Below are 17,517 nucleotides of genomic sequence, written 5' to 3'. Positions count from 1 at the left end.
TGAGAGGTGGCTGAGCAGAGAGGTGTCACACTTTCTCATTTGAGTACATTGTGGCGAGTCGTCTTCATGCTGGGAGTCACAGGCTGAATGAGTGAACATGATGGTGAGTCCTCATTATGATCATCATTGTCTCAGAAGATTTTCATAAATTGTATAGAAATTGCATCTAAAATCCTTTAGCTTCAAGCTTACTTTCAAGTGTTTGTCTCTGCAGCTTTTCTGGTAATTTCTGGTACTTTTAGGGCTGGTTAGTCAGTTACAGACACATCTGATGTCTACACAGACACTGTAGAACAAACCCGTGCATGGCTTGTATAAAAAGGATGTTTTCAACCATCTGTTGGTCTGGGGAAATTTACTTGGTTTTCACAGTTTTTATTTCACTTTTCAAAGGGAAAAAAAGAGAGAGAGATGATAACATACAACCTACTATTCCATTCTGTTAATATTTTCAAATGAGGGCAGAGAGATGGTGAATGACGTGTAGCAAAGATGCCTGACTCAAGCATGGCATTGGTGCCTACACACCTTAGCACCTTCGTCACTGGAAAACACTCGGATTGATTTTAAAAGTCTGCAGTGCACTACCTCACAACAATTATAATTTCATATCATATGGAAATCATTGGAAACAAATGGATACCTGAAATGGTGAGATTTTTATATGTTTGTATGTGTATGTATGTATGTATGTGTGTGTGTATATATATATATGTGTGTGTGTGTATGTATGTATATATGCATACACAGAGTTAATTGGTGCTATATCAGGTTTGTACACAGCAGGCAGTTATTAGTGCTGTTGCGGTGTATTTTGAGATGTGCTGCAGGTGCTAAGCAGCAACCAGCTAAGTGACTTAGCTGATAGATACAACAGGAAGAGTCAGACTGATGATATCTGAGCAGAAGGTTTAACCTTTGGCCTCAGAAGACAAAGTCACAGCAGAGTTCAGGTTGTTGATCGTTGCTTTCATGTGTGTTGCGGCTGTAATTTCTGCAACTTTTTGCCAGACAGAACATATTCTTTTTTGTTTTTGAGCTAGTCTGTTTAGTTATTGGATATAATTTAGCCTTTAATTGTTTTGTTTTTTTACCAACCGCATTGTTTTTGTATATTGATTTATATATACATATACACACACTGATGGGCCTTTAACATCTGCTTCAGACAAAAGGTAAAGCCACAAATACCTCATTGCTCCTTCATAATCCTACTTCTTAATTCCCTTTTGTTACAGGGGTGTCATAACATTAAAAATACCTTGCCCACCTCAATGAAGAAGCGCCTCCTCCTCTTCTTCTTCTTCCTCTGTATTTCACTGCTGTGTCTTCTCAATGGATGGCTGAGAGGATTCCAGGCTATAAACCGCTCCACCTTCATTGGCTGGAACAACAGTGCAAATGTGACTATCCTGCTGTGGCACTGGCCCTTTGGCACGTCATTCAGCCTGAAGGGTGACGTGTGCTGGGACCTCTACCACATCCCCCACTGCAGACTGGTGGACCAGCGCTCCTTGTACCCAACAGCTGATGTGGTGGTGTTCCACAACAGAGAGCTGGTACAGGGGCTCCAAAAGCTGCCCTTTGACCTTCCAAGACCACAAGGCCAAAGGTGGGCCTGGATGTCCCTGGAGGCCCCTGTTCACAGTGGAAACTTGCGGCAGTTTGCAAACATCTTCAACCTCACCATGACCTACAGGAGGGATGCTGATATCCCTATTCCCTATGGCGAGCTGCAACCAAAGAAGGCTGAAGGAGGTCCGGTGGATGACATTCCTCTGAATAAGAGCTTTCTGGTCTGTTGGGTGGTCAGCAATTACAGGAGCCACTACAGGAGAAGCAAAGTGTACAATGAGCTCAGTACCATAGTTCCCGTGAAGGTTTATGGGGCTTGGACGAAGGAACCTCTCCCCTCTACAGCCCTCTTATCTACAATCTCTCGCTGTTACTTCTATTTGGCATTTGAGAACTCGATGACCAAAGATTACATCACAGAGAAGCTGTGGAGGAATGCTTACCAAGGCGGGGCGGTGCCTGTCGTCCTGGGGCCACCACCGAGTGGTTACAAAGCTGTGGCACCACCTAATTCTTTCATCCATGTAGATGAGTTTGCATCATTGAGGGACTTAGGGAAGTATCTACAGCAGCTCGCAGAGGACAAGAAACGCTACAGTGAATATTTTAACTGGAAACAAGAGTGGAGCGTAAAGCTGTACACTGACTGGAGGGAGAGATTGTGTAAGATCTGCCCACAGTACAAAAGTTTACCTCAGCAGAGGGTTTACTCAGACCTAGAGGCCTGGGTTAATAGCTAGGTTAATAGTTGCATATCTGCAGTTAATGGTTTCACTGGTGACATTAATTCAACCACATTTTTGACACATCAGCAGAAATCATCACCACATTTTCTGATTCAGAAATAATTTGCAGCATTTTTGGCACAATTTGTCATACATTTTTTGATCAATTTTCATGTAATTGCTTTGCTAAAAAAATAAACAGGCAAACAGTCAATATCAGACCATCAGGTGCAAAATGAGGGAAAAACAATTTAAATTTTGCCCAAAAAAAGAGAAATCACATTTCTGAGACTTAAGGCACCTTGTCCAAGAACAACATGCGTAAACATGTATATACTGCACACAACTGCCATGCTTTAACTATAGTCTGTGCAAAAGTTTTAGGCACTTTAGATGTTTAGATTGTTAACCATAAAGAACTATTTTCACCTACAAGAAGGACAAAGAGTGCTGCAACAGATGATACGGTCCTCATACCTCATCTAAACACCGAGTCAGTCTGGGATTACATGAAGAGAGAGGGGCAACTGAGACGCCTAAATCCAAAGAAGAACTATGGCAAGTTCTCAAAGATGCTTGAACAAGTGACCTGCCAAGTGGCTTGAAAAACAAGCCATGACAAAACAGAATTTACTTTTGGTGGGACACAATTTACTTGATATAATACATGGGAGGAAAAGTGTATTTTCCTTGATGCAGATACATTTATGGTTTAAGGTGTTTTGAGTGAAACATCTCAGTGTAGCCAACTTGTAAATAAGTTAGAATTTAATCAATTTACAGTCTTAAGAAAATGTCACATTAAACTTGTGGCTAGAGTCAAGTCAGTAAAATTACTTCCTATATGACTAGTATAGCTTACCATTAATGTTGAATTAATGCAAAAAAAGTACAATCAGAGACTGTTCCAGTGTTTTACTAAGACTTAAGTCATGTGGGGTATTGTCAAGGAGTTATCCTAAAAAAAAAATAAAATAAAATGAAATAATTGTCATCCCAGTAAAAGTACCTTCATAAAATACAAGACCAGACATGTTAAATACTCCAATGAGCACCCAGACTTGACTTTAGTATTGTGTCTTATTCAACATTTCATAAACATAAAAACCCTTGACAATAAAAACAAAAATGGAGGTGTTGAAATACAATTTGGCTCTTGACAGTAAGTCAGGTCAGTCATTATCTCACTATCATTCACCTGAGACAGTAAGAGAAAATGTTGACATTGTGCAATAAATTGGCAGATTAGCAGCTATGACACTTGTGAACAACAAAACATTTGTCACATTCTCTTAAAAAGACTTTGAATTTCACCATCCCCCCAACTGATGCTGAAAATATTTGCTAAAGTTGTCGATAATAGGACAAAATCTGGGTTCAGTATACAAATGGCACATATTTTTAAAAAGATATAATATTCAACATTACAAAAGGCACTTTGTGCAAAATCTAATGGAAAATGCATCTTAAGAGAATGTGCACATTCCATTTCAATGACAGACAGTTCAGACAATACTGCTGTATTCAGAGTGATGAGAAACAGTACTGACCAGATTTCAGAACAGTGTGGATAATTTTCTGATTTCTTTTACATGAAAAAGATCATTTGGATGCAAAAATTGGAGCAACACAAATTGAGCCATAGCTCTGTGATTGAATTTGTAATCAACTGGGTCAAGTTCATGTTTTCGGTGATTCTGAGCCATTCCTTGAATTTTGACACCATTGATTACCCAGATCTTTCCTCATCTGCACCACAGAAAACCTACCCTGCAATAACCCCCATCCTCATTCCACAACTGGTCTATACTGTAGCACCAAATCTTAACTTTGCTATCATTTTAAACCTGCTGTGATTAAAGCCTATGGAATAACTTACTATGCATTATCAGAGAACACAAAAAGAAAGGCGTTTCACTTTCAGTTGAGGTTTTCCTCTCGGTTTTAGCCTCAAGTCAAAGCAGGTGTTGGTGCGAAGCTGCAGGTCGCAGTAAGAATCCGTTGCACTACCACAATCACCACAAGAGCCCTCTCACTTGGATTGTTTCTACCCCACGATCCATCGATATGATCGAGTGACTGGGTTTAGAGGCTCTTCTCCAGCTTGAGTTGGGGTAGGACAGAGGTGCTTGGGAAGGCAATCTGTGGTTCTGGCTGGGACTACTTGAGCGTGTCTATCCAGTCAGGTGACTAACCAGTCCAGGGTGCAGGGCTTGCTTCAGGACGTCGGGCCGATGAAGCGAGGGCATGTAGAGTGTAGGAGGAGCTCCGGGGTAGCTGGAAGCAGGGTAGCCCTGACTGGGAATGGGGGAGGGGGCCATGTTCAGAGGCGATGGACTCTGCTCGTAGTACTGGCCATCACATTCCTCATCCAGGGGCAAGGCCAGGCGCTTTCCCTTCTGTCTTCGGTTGCAGAACCAAACACGTACCACCTGCCAGCAACAGTATTTGTCATTCAACAATGCACCCAACTAGATACACATTCTTTAAAAAGGCAAACTAGTCAAGAGTTTGCACTTACATCTCTCTCCAGGCCCAGGTCATCTGAGATGTGTGTGATCTCCTGGGTGTTGGGCTTGGGACACTTGACAAAGTAGGACGCCTATTCTGTTTTAATTGGAATTAGTTACTGTTAGCCTCATTTGATAATGACCATTTTAATCAAATCAATTAAAATTCAGTGATGAATATATGCAATGTTGTGATTTTCAGATAAACTTTATGTGTAATGCAGTATGTCAACTGATAAAGATGATTTCATTTTGTGTGCTATGTGACATTTTGGGGGCAAAATTGGGAGTATAACAAAGGGAAACTGTGTTGGGAAAATTCAAACTTGTGCATGAATTAAAAAAATGTGTATACTATTGGAATGGTCCTCTCTGTATTCTTTATTTATTTGATTTGTTTTAACAGGAAAGAAAACTGTGATCAAAGTTTAGTTGCTTGCAACACTTCTTTAGTATTAATAACTGTCTGTTATAGTTTAGATGGATCATTTTTAAATGTCTTGTCAGTCTTTTTATTGCATTTCTTTTGTTATGAAGTGAATTTCATAATAATAGTGTTCTTTATTCTAAAATTTGATCACTTTATGTGTTCAGGCTTACTTGACGAAACAGACAGTTGCCAGGATCACTGCCACAGCGCCCACCACGACACACACTGAGATGATAACTGCAAGTTTAATCAAAAGAAAGAAGGAACAGAGCATGATAAGGATTAAATAATGAGTTATTCAGAGGGAATCGGATGACTAAACTGCTGAGACATTTATTATGGGTGCTAAATATAATTATATATGTGCTCATTTGCTCTTTATGAACTGTCATAGTCATCCTGGGTAAAATTATGCAATATATTATTATGCAATAATATGCAACATAAAACCAATAAACACAAAAATAATCAACTGTTCCATTGCAATATATAGAGAACAAAAGAGATAACAAGTGAGGTTCACAAAAACATTTCATTGGATCAAATTTGTATCCATCATCTGTTTCCACCCATATCATGTACCAGCACCCTATGTCTGTCACTTTGTGGGTGCAGTGAAGCCATTTAAGACTGCTGCGGGCATCTGATCCCCTACCATTTTACTGTCATATTATGCTGAGGACATCAAATCATACTCACTGATAATAACGCTGTCATTCTTGTGCGCTGGCACAACTATAGGACCATCTCGGCCCTCAAGTCCCGTGGCCCTGGGCTTGGGGGTCGGTGTGTTAAGAAGAGCAGAAACTGCAGAGCGGGGGGCTGTAGTGGTGGCATGCGGGGTTTTCGGTTTGTGTTTGGAGGCATCTGTCTTGCCTTTTTTAACATCTATCTGGGAGGCGATGGCAGCTGCAGAGAACGAATCAGACACAAACAGCGACAGAGTCATAATCAACGGCTACCATGAGGGGAAAAACACAAGATTGGATGCAGGTGTTTGTCAATTAGAGCGCACGTCAGTAGATAATTCAAACCCTCTTTTACAAAAAAATAGGTTTCTATACTAGAGGGAAAAACACACACAAGTGATATGCTTGTTACTGATATGGTAGTATGTCTGTCTTGAGATTGCTCTCAAGGTTCATACCAGGATGTTTGGATTGCTTCTGTGGGTGTTTGATCTCCGCCACTTCCTGTTTTTCGATGTATGAGTGAAGATAATCGATCTCTTCATCCAGGTCAGGGTAGAATGTATTTTTGCCTAAAGGACACACAAGATTAAAAGATGGTTAAGTTTACTGTTACGCAAATTAATCTGGCTCTCAAGTTCTTAAGTATAAGCACATAAAACACGGCAGAAACAAATACTGAAGGCTTTGTGCAATTAACAAAGCACCTTAAATCATAGACACAACACAGAAATCAGTCAGTAAGCACTTACAGTAACTTCAATACATTTGGTTGTACCTGTTAAATCACAAACACAGTTACCAGGGCAACAGGCCTCTGACTAAGGTAGCCGTTTGATCTACCTACTTATCAAATATGCAAAGCCACAATCTACAAGTTTAATGATTTACATCTGAATCCTCAAACAGAGGGCTAATCATTCATTCGCTAATGTGTGACTAGGTAATAAAACTCATGAAATGTATTTCATGGACTGATTATAAAGTGATGTCAATGGATGTTTTCTAGCTTCGGCTACAGCATTTATGACTTTCATTTTCATAGTCTTTCTTTGTCCATTCAGAAAAAAGGAAGCTTACGCAAACTTCTGTTGAGAGGTGGCTGAGCAGAGAGGTGTCACACTTTCTCATTTGAGTCCATTGTGGCGAGTCGTCTTCATGCTGGGAGTCACAGGCTGAATGAGTGAACATGATGGTGAGTCCTCATTATGATCATCATTGTCTCAGAAGATTTTCATAAATTGTATAGAAATTGCATCTAAAATCCTTTAGCTTCAAGCTTACTTTCAAGTGTTTGTCTCTGCAGCTTTTCTGGTAATTTCTGGTACTTTTAGGGCTGGTTAGTCAGTTACAGACACATCTGATGTCTACACAGACACTGTAGAACAAACCCGTGCATGGCTTGTATAAAAAGGATGTTTTCAACCATCTGTTGGTCTGGGGAAATTTACTTGGTTTTCACAGTTTTTATTTCACTTTTCAAAGGGAAAAAAAGAGAGAGAGATGATAACATACAACCTACTATTCCATTCTGTTAATATTTTCAAATGAGGGCAGAGAGATGGTGAATGACGTGTAGCAAAGATGCCTGACTCAAGCATGGCATTGGTGCCTACACACCTTAGCACCTTCGTCACTGGAAAACACTCGGATTGATTTTAAAAGTCTGCAGTGCACTACCTCACAACAATTATAATTTCATATCATATGGAAATCATTGGAAACAAATGGATACCTGAAATGGTGAGCTTTTTATATGTTTGTATGTGTATGTATGTATGTATGTGTGTGTGTATATATATATATGTGTGTGTGTGTATGTATGTATATATGCATACACAGAGTTAATTGGTGCTATATCAGGTTTGTACACAGCAGGCAGTTATTAGTGCTGTTGCGGTGTATTTTGAGATGTGCTGCAGGTGCTAAGCAGCAACCAGCTAAGTGACTTAGCTGATAGATACAACAGGAAGAGTCAGACTGATGATATCTGAGCAGAAGGTTTAACCTTTGGCCTCAGAAGACAAAGTCACAGCAGAGTTCAGGTTGTTGATCGTTGCTTTCATGTGTGTTGCGGCTGTAATTTCTGCAACTTTTTGCCAGACAGAACATATTCTTTTTTGTTTTTGAGCTAGTCTGTTTAGTTATTGGATATAATTTAGCCTTTAATTGTTTTGTTTTTTTTACCAACCGCATTGTTTTTGTATATTGATTTATATATACATATACACACACTGATGGGCCTTTAACATCTGCTTCAGACAAAAGGTAAAGCCACAAATACCTCATTGCTCCTTCATAATCCTACTTCTTAATTCCCTTTTGTTACAGGGGTGTCATAACATTAAAAATACCTTGCCCACTTCAATGAAGAAGCGCCTCCTCCTCTTCTTCTTCTTCCTCTGTATTTCACTGTTGTGTCTTCTCAATGGATGGCCGAGAGGATTCCAGGCTATAAACCGCTCCACCTTCATTGGCTGGAACAACAGTGCAAATGTGACTATCCTGCTGTGGCACTGGCCCTTTGGCAGGTCATTCAGCCTGAAGGGTGACGTGTGCTGGGACCTCTACCACATCCCCCACTGCAGACTGGTGGACCAGCGCTCCTTGTACCCAACAGCTGATGTGGTGGTGTTCCACAACAGAGAGCTGGTACAGGGGCTCCAAAAGCTGCCCTTTGACCTTCCAAGACCACAAGGCCAAAGGTGGGCCTGGATGTCCCTGGAGGCCCCTGTTCACAGTGGAAACTTGCGGCAGTTTGCAAACATCTTCAACCTCACCATGACCTACAGGAGGGATGCTGATATCCCTATTCCCTATGGCGAGCTGCAACCAAAGAAGGCTGAAGGAGGTCCGGTGGATGACATTCCTCTGAATAAGAGCTTTCTGGTCTGTTGGGTGGTCAGCAATTACAGGAGCCACTACAGGAGAAGCAAAGTGTACAATGAGCTCAGTACCATAGTTCCCGTGAAGGTTTATGGGGCTTGGACGAAGAAACCTCTCCCCTCTACAGCCCTCTTATCTACAATCTCTCGCTGTTACTTCTATTTGGCATTTGAGAACTCGATGACCAAAGATTACATCACAGAGAAGCTGTGGAGGAATGCTTACCAAGGCGGGGCGGTGCCTGTCGTCCTGGGGCCACCACCGAGTGGTTACAAAGCTGTGGCACCACCTAATTCTTTCATCCATGTAGATGAGTTTGCATCATTGAGGGACTTAGGGAAGTATCTACAGCAGCTCGCAGAGGACAAGAAACGCTACAGTGAATATTTTAACTGGAAACAAGAGTGGAGCGTAAAGCTGTACACTGACTGGAGGGAGAGATTGTGTAAGATCTGCCCACAGTACAAAAGTTTACCTCAGCAGAGGGTTTACTCAGACCTAGAGGCCTGGGTTAATAGCTAGGTTAATAGTTGCATAGCTGCAGTTAATGGTTTCACTGGTGACATTAATTCAACCACATTTTTGACACATCAGCAGAAATCATCACCACATTTTCTGATTCAGAAATAATTTGCAGCATTTTTGGCACAATTTGTCATACATTTTTTGATCAATTTTCATGTAATTGCTTTGCTAAAAAAATAAACAGGCAAACAGTCAATATCAGACCATCAGGTGCAAAATGAGGGAAAAACAATTTAAATTTTGCACAAAAAAAGAGAAATCACATTTCTGAGACTTAAGACACCTTGTCCAAGAACAACATGAGTAAACATGTATATACTGTACACAACTGCCATGCTTTAACTATAGTCTGTGCAAAAGTTTTAGGCACTTTAGATGTTTAGATTGTTAACCATAAAGAACTATTTTCACCTACAAGAAGGACAAAGAGTGCTGCAACAGATGATACGGTCCTCATACCTCATCTAAACACCGAGTCAGTCTGGGATTACATGAAGAGAGAGGGGCAACTGAGACGCCTAAATCCAAAGAAGAACTATGGCAAGTTCTCAAAGATGCTTGAACAAGTGACCTGCCAAGTGGCTTGAAAAACTCTGCAGGTGTACCAAGGAGAACTGGTGCTATTTTAAAGGCAAAGCGTCATCACACCAAATATTAATTTCATTTAGGTTGCTTCTGTTTACTAAACTTTGTATGATTACTGATAAATAAAAACTACTCATGACATTATTTTTGAAAGCTGATATCTGTAGCACTTTATACCCAACATGTGACCTCTCTAGTGTTAAATTTAACTCAGGACATCAGATCTGCTTCAAGTTCACTGATATGAAACACAGGACCATACTAAGAACCTCCAGGCTTAAAACACAAGAAGACACCAACCACATACCATAGAACATAGTAAATAGCACTGACAGTCTCTGAGCTATTTTAAGTACATCCATTAAAGATTGCCGAGTTATTCTTGGTAGATACATTGTGGTCTAGGACAGGCCTTTAAGACATGGAGAACTTTAAAGAGATGTTTTGTTTGGGAGGTCATCTTCGATGACCAATTAAAGGAAGGATCCCCAAAACATACAAAAACCAATACCGATAAATTAAAAATTAGTTTAAATGTCCTTTTCACAAATGGGAAATGGCCTCCAGCTAGACAATGATGCAATGGCTTCTTGCAAATGCAATTGCAGCATAACTGCTTGTCATGAGTCTTTCTGAAGAAACATGAACAACCTTTTTCTAAAAAGGTCAACTTCCTCAAACTTTGCAGTCTTTTAGGTCAGCCTTGGCTTCTGCATAATTACATTTATATTACTTTTCAAGCTACATTGGCCTTGTGGAGTGCACCTGTTATTAAACTACAAATGCATGACAAAACAGAATTTACTTTTGGTGGGACACAATTTACTTGATATAATACATGGGAGGAAAAGTGTATTTTCCTTGATGCAGATACATTTATGGTTTAAGGTGTTTTGAGTGAAACATCTCAGTGTAGCCAACTTTTAAATAAGTTAGAATTTAATCAATTTACAGTCTTAAGAAAATGTCACATTAAACTTGTGGCTAGAGTCAAGTCAGTAAAATTACTTCCTATATGACTAGTATAGCTTACCATTAATGTTGAATTAATGCAAAAAAAGTACAATCAGAGACTGTTCCAGTGTTTTACTAAGACTTAAGTCATGTAGGGTATTGTCAAGGAGTTATCCTAAAAAAAAATAAAATAAAATAATTGTCATCCCAGTAAAAGTACCTTCATAAAATACAAGACCAGACATGTTAAATACTCCAATGAGCACCCAGACTTGACTTTAGTATTGTGTCTTATTCAACATTTCATAAACATAAAAACCCTTGACAATAAAAACAAAAATGGAGGTGTTGAAATACAATTTGGCTCTTGACAGTAAGTCAGGTCAGTCATTATCTCACTATCATTCACCTGAGACAGTAAGAGAAAATGTTGACATTGTGCAATAAATTGGCAGATTAGCAGCTATGACACTTGTGAACAACAAAACATTTGTCACATTCTCTTAAGACTTTGAATTTCACCACCCCCCAACTGATGCTGAAAATATTTGCTAAAGATGTCGATAATAGGACAAAATCTGGGTTCAGTATACAAATGGCACATATTTTTAAAAAGATATAATATTCAACATTACAAAAGGCACTTTGTGCAAAATCTAATGGAAAATGCATCTTAAGAGAATGTGCACATTCCATTTCAATGACAGACAGTTCAGACAATACTGCTGTATTCAGAGTGATGAGAAACAGTACTGACCAGATTTCAGAACAGTGTGGATAATTTTCTGATTTCTTTTACATGAAAAAGATCATTTGGATGCAAAAATTGGAGCAACACAAATTGAGCCATAGCTCTGTGATTGAATTTGTAATCAACTAGGTCAAGTTCATGTTTTCGGTGATTCTGAGCCATTCCTTGAATTTTGACACCATTGATTACCCAGATCTTTCCTCATCTGCACCACAGAAAACCTACCCTGCAATAACCCCCATCCTCATTCCACAACTGGACTATACTGTAGCACCAAATCTTAACTTTGCTATCGTATTAAACCTGCTGTGATTAAAGCCTATGGAATAACTTACTATGCATTATCAGAGAACACAAAAAGAAAGGCGTTTCACTTTCAGTTGAGGTTTTCCTCTCGGTTTTAGCCTCAAGTCAAAGCAGGTGTTGGTGCGAAGCTGCAGGTCGCAGTAAGAATCCGTTGCACTACCGCAATCGCCACAAGAGCCCTCTCACTTGGATTGTTTCTACCCCACGATCCATCGATATGATCGAGTGACTGGGTTTAGAGGCTCTTCTCCAGCTTGAGTTGGGGTAGGACAGAGGTGCTTGGGAAGGCAATCTGTGGTTCTGGCTGGGACTACTTAAGCGTGTCTATCCAGTCAGGTGACTAACCAGTCCAGGGTGCAGGGCTTGCTTAAGGACATCGGGCCGATGAAGCGAGGGCATGTAGAGTGTAGGAGGAGCTCCGGGGTAGCTGGAAGCAGGGTAGCCCTGACTGGGAATGGGGGAGGGGGCCATGTTCAGAGGCGATGGACTCTGCTCGTAGTACTGGCCATCACATTCCTCATCCAGGGGCAAGGCCAGGCGCTTTCCCTTCTGTCTTCGGTTGCAGAACCAAACACGTACCACCTGCCAGCAACAGTATTTGTCATTCAACAATGCACCCAACTAGATACACATTCTTTAAAAAGGCAAACTAGTCAAGAGTTTGTACTTACATCTCTCTCCAGGCCCAGGTCATCTGAGATGTGTGTGATCTCCTGGGTGTTGGGCTTGGGACACTTGACAAAGTAGGACTCCAGAGCAGAACGCACTGCTCCCTCAAGACTGGTCCTCCTCTTCCTCTTTCTGGTGTCGACAAATACTCGCTCAATCTTGTACATCTGAGGAATCAGACATGTTGGTAAGGGTTCATGCAGACTTCAATATTCATGATGCAGCATTTTTAATCAGATGTACTTTGCAACACTAATTGGGCTCAACCTGATACTGCACAGATTCATGGTTTGAAAGTTTTCACAGAGGTAGTCCCACTAGATGTATGTCATTAATGGAGGTCAAGGTTCAATTAAGGTTTCATGATCACTAAACAGCTTTATTGTAGCCACTAGATGGCATATCACCCTTAGCAGGAACAGAGGGGACTTAGTTCAGGCTAGCTCAGCAGGACGTTAGCTGGGTCTGAAAACCCTAAGCGATCCCATAAGGCTGTGTGATCATCTGTTGTCTTGTAAACTAGTTGGCAGATGTCAGAGTTGTAGACTTACATCCTGGGGATTTTCCGAGGTCTCTGCCTCATTCAGCCATCTCTGGAGAAGGGGCTTCAGCTTGCACATGTTCTTAAAGCTCAACTGAAGAGCCTCAAAGCGGCAAATCGTCGTCTGGCTGAACATCTTACCTACATGCACACAAACACAAAATGTCAGATATCACTTGGCAATAAACTCAGGATTGTTGACTGTGTCCCAACCTGTAATTACTGCACATATACCAAAATTTCAGGAGTTTGCTTTCTTCTGGGTACCAAGAATAAACCAGGTCAGAAGCCTTTTATTAGTGATGTCCCAGTTAAAAGCTGATATGCATATCAAATGAAAGTTAAAACATGTTTTTTTTATGACTTAGAAGTACTTGTAGAATAGCTCCCAGATGACATGGTTGGCATCTCAGACTGACATTATGATTCTGGACTCAAAAGTTCTTAGATTTGCATGTGGTGTTTTTATGCCTTGTCTGGTCATAACTCTTAAAATTAGGCCTACGTAGGTTCAACAACTCTGAACTGAAAAGTGGGTACAAAATAAAGTAGTATTTCCATGTGGGAACCAAACTTACCATAAAGGTTACCCAGGGCAAGGCCAACATCAGCTTGAGTGAAACCCAAGGTGATGCGTTTGTGTTTCAGCTCCTTGGCAAACTGCTCCAGTTCTTCAGTGGAAAGGTTCTCCTGTAGAACAAGACAATTGAGAAAAACAAGCAGTTCAGGAGGATAACTTTGACACATTTGTAGAATTGGAGATATGAATTCAATGACTATGTCCTTACCTCCTCGGAGTCGCTGCACCCTCCGCTGGAGGACCCGCTGCTCCGTGTGGAGGAGGCCGGGTTCTGCGTCTGGGGCCCGGTGGCAGCCTGGGTTGTGTTCACGCTGAAAAACGCGTTCCCTGGAAGCCCGCTGCTTGGGGGTGAGGGGGACATAGATGGGGAAGATGCGGAGGATGTTGAGGGGTTTTGATTATTGCTGCCGGGTGGTGTGATATGGGTGATCCCGGGCCAGAAGGACGGGTTCCAGGCCGTAGAGTAGAAGACTCCTTGGGGCATGGCGGCGGAGGTCGGCGGTGTCGGGTACTGCTGGACCTTTACCTCCGTTGAGTAATCATCCCCGGTGTCCTTCTCGGTCTTTATTTCGGGCAATTTAATTTGCTCCCGGGTCTCGGCAATGGGGGGACTCAGGTTTGTGGGCTGGGTGGCTGCTGTTACACCGGGTACCTGGCCGGTGTACTCGGGCGCAGCGAAGGGATACCAGTGCTTGGGTTGCCCAAACTCCCCAGCCTGTAGGTCAGATCCCCTGTAGTCACTGGCGACGGGTGGGAACGGGAAAAAGGTCTGCGCGGATGCCGATGTGATGCCACTGTAAGCGGTTTTGTTGTAGAGGACGCTCGGGTCTGGCAGCATGCCGTGAGGAAGCTGGAATGACGCAGCGCCGCCCAAACTCTCCTGACTCAAAACCTGGGCGCAATGGTTGGCCCGGCTGAAGTCATACGGCCGGCTTTGGCACTCTGAAACAGGACTCTGCGATCTCTCAGACATCTTGAGGACGGTGTGAAGGCCTACGTGCGCATCCAAAACTGCAAAATAACTTACTGGCTATTTAAAAATACTTGGGCGGTGGTTGATTTTAAACCTGCTCATCCGTTTCAAGTTGACGCACAAACCAAAGAGGGATGGGAGATGAAGAAACTCTCCAGAAATAAATCAGCGCCAGTCCAGAAAAAAGTCCTCTTTTGGAGAAATTGTGCAAAAATGTAGGCCTAAGTAGTTGCGGTTTTGGTGCACCATAACCACCAATACACCTCCGGCTTACTCCATGAAGTCCTGTCTTTAACACCTCACCTTCAAGCTCAAATGCCACTCTCCTGCCCCGGCTCCACAGGTTTTCCTAATCACAGCTGCGGGTGTTGGAGATCGCCTCGTCTCTTCGCCCATTGGCTGGCGCAGACAATTGCGCACAGCTGATGGTGAATTTGTGAATGACCTTGATTGTTCCCAAAGTAGTGGGCGTGATTTCACATAAACTTTGAGCCATTTTTTTGCAGCAGACTGAAAACAATGTTTTCATCCTTTCAACTGAATTTAAAATAACATAAAAAATACTAATAATTCAACAAGTATATTTAAAAGGTATATTTACAATGCTAAACAGGCACGGGTCACTACTCCTGTAAATACATACTGTAACACTATAACATGCTCACCTCATACATGAATTATAATGCTCGGTTTGCTTAAATTATTCCCCTTTAAAGAGATGGCTTTGATATTAAAATCCCTGTGATTGAGGCTTCATTCAGTCCATTTTAATCACTAACATTTAAACCAAATAAAATAAATTGACATTGCAATCCTGAATAATTGGGATAAAACAAATCAACTTCATTAGTCAGGCCTTATCTTAATTTATGCAATACATTAATGACGGACAGGAAAATGCTTGAGGTTACTTGAAATTGTTTATAAATGTAAAATCATAAGATATTCAGGTGAAATTTATACCCATGGTAGCAGATAAAGTTGAAGCGGACCCCACATGACGTCTTCCGATCTCAGTTCCTTTTTTAATTTTTTTACCAACTAGTAGGTTTTTCTTAGGCCTGTTTAAGTGTTTTAATGTATTGGAAACTTCTGTAGGAATTTGATTATTTCATGTCAGACAAAGCATTTTTTGCGCTTCTGTTAAGTAAAAAATAAATTGAGTCTCATCTTCCTTTGTCAAGATGAATATTTGTACAGTACAGCTCTAAGGTTGCCATCAAAAAGTTGTCAGTGTCATAAATAAAACTGGATTTTGGATATAAGTGAAATTTTGGCTACTTGGATTCTGGATTTCCTGCCAGACTGGAAATGGGTGAAAAGATGGGAGGTAAATCATAAAACCTCCAACAGCATTCAGGTGAACTTCTCCCATTCACCCTCGATCGGTGGCCATTCAAAAGTCTGGATGGGCCGGAGCATCGGTGCAGATGCGCTCCCCCAGTGCGAGTCGTTGGCCGCAGATTGCGGCAGGAAGACGCACTGCGGGAAAGGAGAGGGGGTGCCATTGTACGACCTGGCCCCGGGGCACCCCGTGGATTTCAGATCCCGAGTTGCGATGGTCGACCATTAGCTCCTTTTCAGATTGGAACAATAAGTCTCAACCCTTTGATTCCGCCCCACACCCACCTCCTCCCCCCCATGTCCTCTGAAACAAACACTAGTGCTGTAGTTTCACTCTGGTCTGCAGGTCCGGAGCTTCACTGAGGGCGAGTATCTTGGCATCCAGTCTGATATGGCCTAAAGGCTCCAAAACAGGTCTGAGGAGCAAGAAGTTGTCTGCAGGTGCAAGGTCCAAGATGTGTTTTCTGTTTACACCCTTACTGCACATGTGGTATCCAGCTTGAAATGAATGAAAATCAGATTTATCCTTTTTGTAGCCTGTAGAACAATATTTCTCGATTTTATTTTGCATTGTGGCCCTTTATAATGAAATGATATCTGACTGGTGAACAATCCAATTTAATAATGATGCAACATTTGCAGATTCTGCTATTTAATTACTCATCAGAGGAGGCTTACAAGCATAAAAACATATTTCACAAGAAAAAGTGGAATGTGATAATAAAGACATCTCGCAGAATTTTGTTACACCTCAAACTTATTTCATGGCGTCCTGAGAGGCTGAGAATTACAGGGATTGAATATGGGCAAAATTTCTCCTCCTGAACCTCAAACATCAGCTCATATTACACTATCATCAGAGGACCAGCACTCTCGTTGCCCTCTTAGATACAAAGCCATTTAGGTCCAGGACCAGGGGAACCTCGAGGAGGCACAAGAGCTGGTCAATAGCTTAAAAGGCATCAAACCCCAACCATACAAGCATTGTCCCGGGCCATGGACTTGGGAGAATAATTGTCATGCAAAAGACAGACAGCAAGAGAGATAGTAGACTTTAGGCAGGGCTTCAGAGAGAAAGGGACAGCAGAGGAGCACAGAGCTCTCAGGGTGTCCAAGGGATAGGGGGCGGGGGGGCAGTGTTGAATAGCCTGGTACAGTGAGGAGGAGATGTGTGATGTGTGAGGGGAGTATCTGGGGATTTAGTTGAACCCCCCTCCCCAAATGTCTCAGATCTTGTCTTTAGTTCTTTTCAAGTGGCCTCTTCAAGACACCTCAGAGATCTGCTCGCTGCTCGCAGGGCCTGTCCAGCCAAACAGAAACAGGGAGAAAGTCTGAGACAAAAGAAAGCCTGTTGATACTACAGCAGTGAAGAGAAAACTACCTCTAATTTGAGCAATTTGACCAAAACAAACCCCAAAGTATTGTGTTTATATTTCATTGATTGCTCATTAAAATCATTGCTCCTCTTTATTTA

The 17,517-nt window shown here is 41.6% G+C and overlaps 4 protein-coding genes and 1 long non-coding RNA gene across 5 annotated transcripts; 2 read left to right on the top strand and 3 right to left on the bottom strand.

The window, feature by feature from the left end:
• Nucleotides 1–1,364: 1,364 nt before the first annotated feature.
• LOC122969003 (alpha-(1,3)-fucosyltransferase 7-like) lies at nt 1,365–2,562 on the top strand (the record flags this gene model as incomplete). The annotated part of the gene is made up of 1 exon (XM_044334564.1): nt 1,365–2,562. A coding segment is annotated over one exon (951 nt), but the record flags the coding sequence as incomplete, so codon positions are not given.
• A 638-nt stretch (nt 2,563–3,200) lies between these two features.
• On the bottom strand, nt 3,201–5,061 carry LOC122969002 (POU domain, class 5, transcription factor 1-like). Its single transcript, XM_044334563.1, has 3 exons — nt 5,044–5,061; nt 4,822–4,902; nt 3,201–4,732 (listed from the first exon to the last, which is right to left on the bottom strand). The coding sequence occupies exons 1-3, from the start codon at nt 5,059–5,061 to the stop codon at nt 4,475–4,477; spliced, it is 357 nt and encodes a 118-aa protein (XP_044190498.1). The 3' UTR covers nt 3,201–4,474.
• A 355-nt stretch (nt 5,062–5,416) lies between these two features.
• On the bottom strand, nt 5,417–6,519 carry LOC122969069. The gene is made up of 3 exons (XR_006398926.1): nt 6,388–6,519; nt 5,940–6,149; nt 5,417–5,477 (listed from the first exon to the last, which is right to left on the bottom strand). It is a non-coding gene; the product is annotated as an uncharacterized LOC122969069 (long non-coding RNA).
• Nucleotides 6,520–8,296: 1,777 nt separating this feature from the next.
• On the top strand, nt 8,297–9,578 carry LOC122969001 (alpha-(1,3)-fucosyltransferase 7-like). The gene has a single exon (XM_044334562.1). The coding sequence runs from the start codon at nt 8,297–8,299 to the stop codon at nt 9,335–9,337; it is 1,041 nt and encodes a 346-aa protein (XP_044190497.1). The 3' UTR covers nt 9,338–9,578.
• A 1,573-nt stretch (nt 9,579–11,151) lies between these two features.
• Nucleotides 11,152–15,106, bottom strand: pou5f3 (POU domain, class 5, transcription factor 3). Its single transcript, XM_044334646.1, has 5 exons — nt 13,935–15,106; nt 13,725–13,836; nt 13,157–13,287; nt 12,608–12,772; nt 11,152–12,518 (listed from the first exon to the last, which is right to left on the bottom strand). The coding sequence occupies exons 1-5, from the start codon at nt 14,697–14,699 to the stop codon at nt 12,261–12,263; spliced, it is 1,431 nt and encodes a 476-aa protein (XP_044190581.1). The 5' UTR covers nt 14,700–15,106; the 3' UTR covers nt 11,152–12,260.
• Nucleotides 15,107–17,517: the final 2,411 nt, after the last annotated feature.

The sequence above is a fragment of the Thunnus albacares genome, chromosome 18 (genome assembly GCF_914725855.1).
Source record: "Thunnus albacares chromosome 18, fThuAlb1.1, whole genome shotgun sequence".
NCBI lineage: Eukaryota > Metazoa > Chordata > Actinopteri > Scombriformes > Scombridae > Thunnus > Thunnus albacares.
This window is presented reverse-complemented; position numbering and strand designations above follow the sequence as displayed.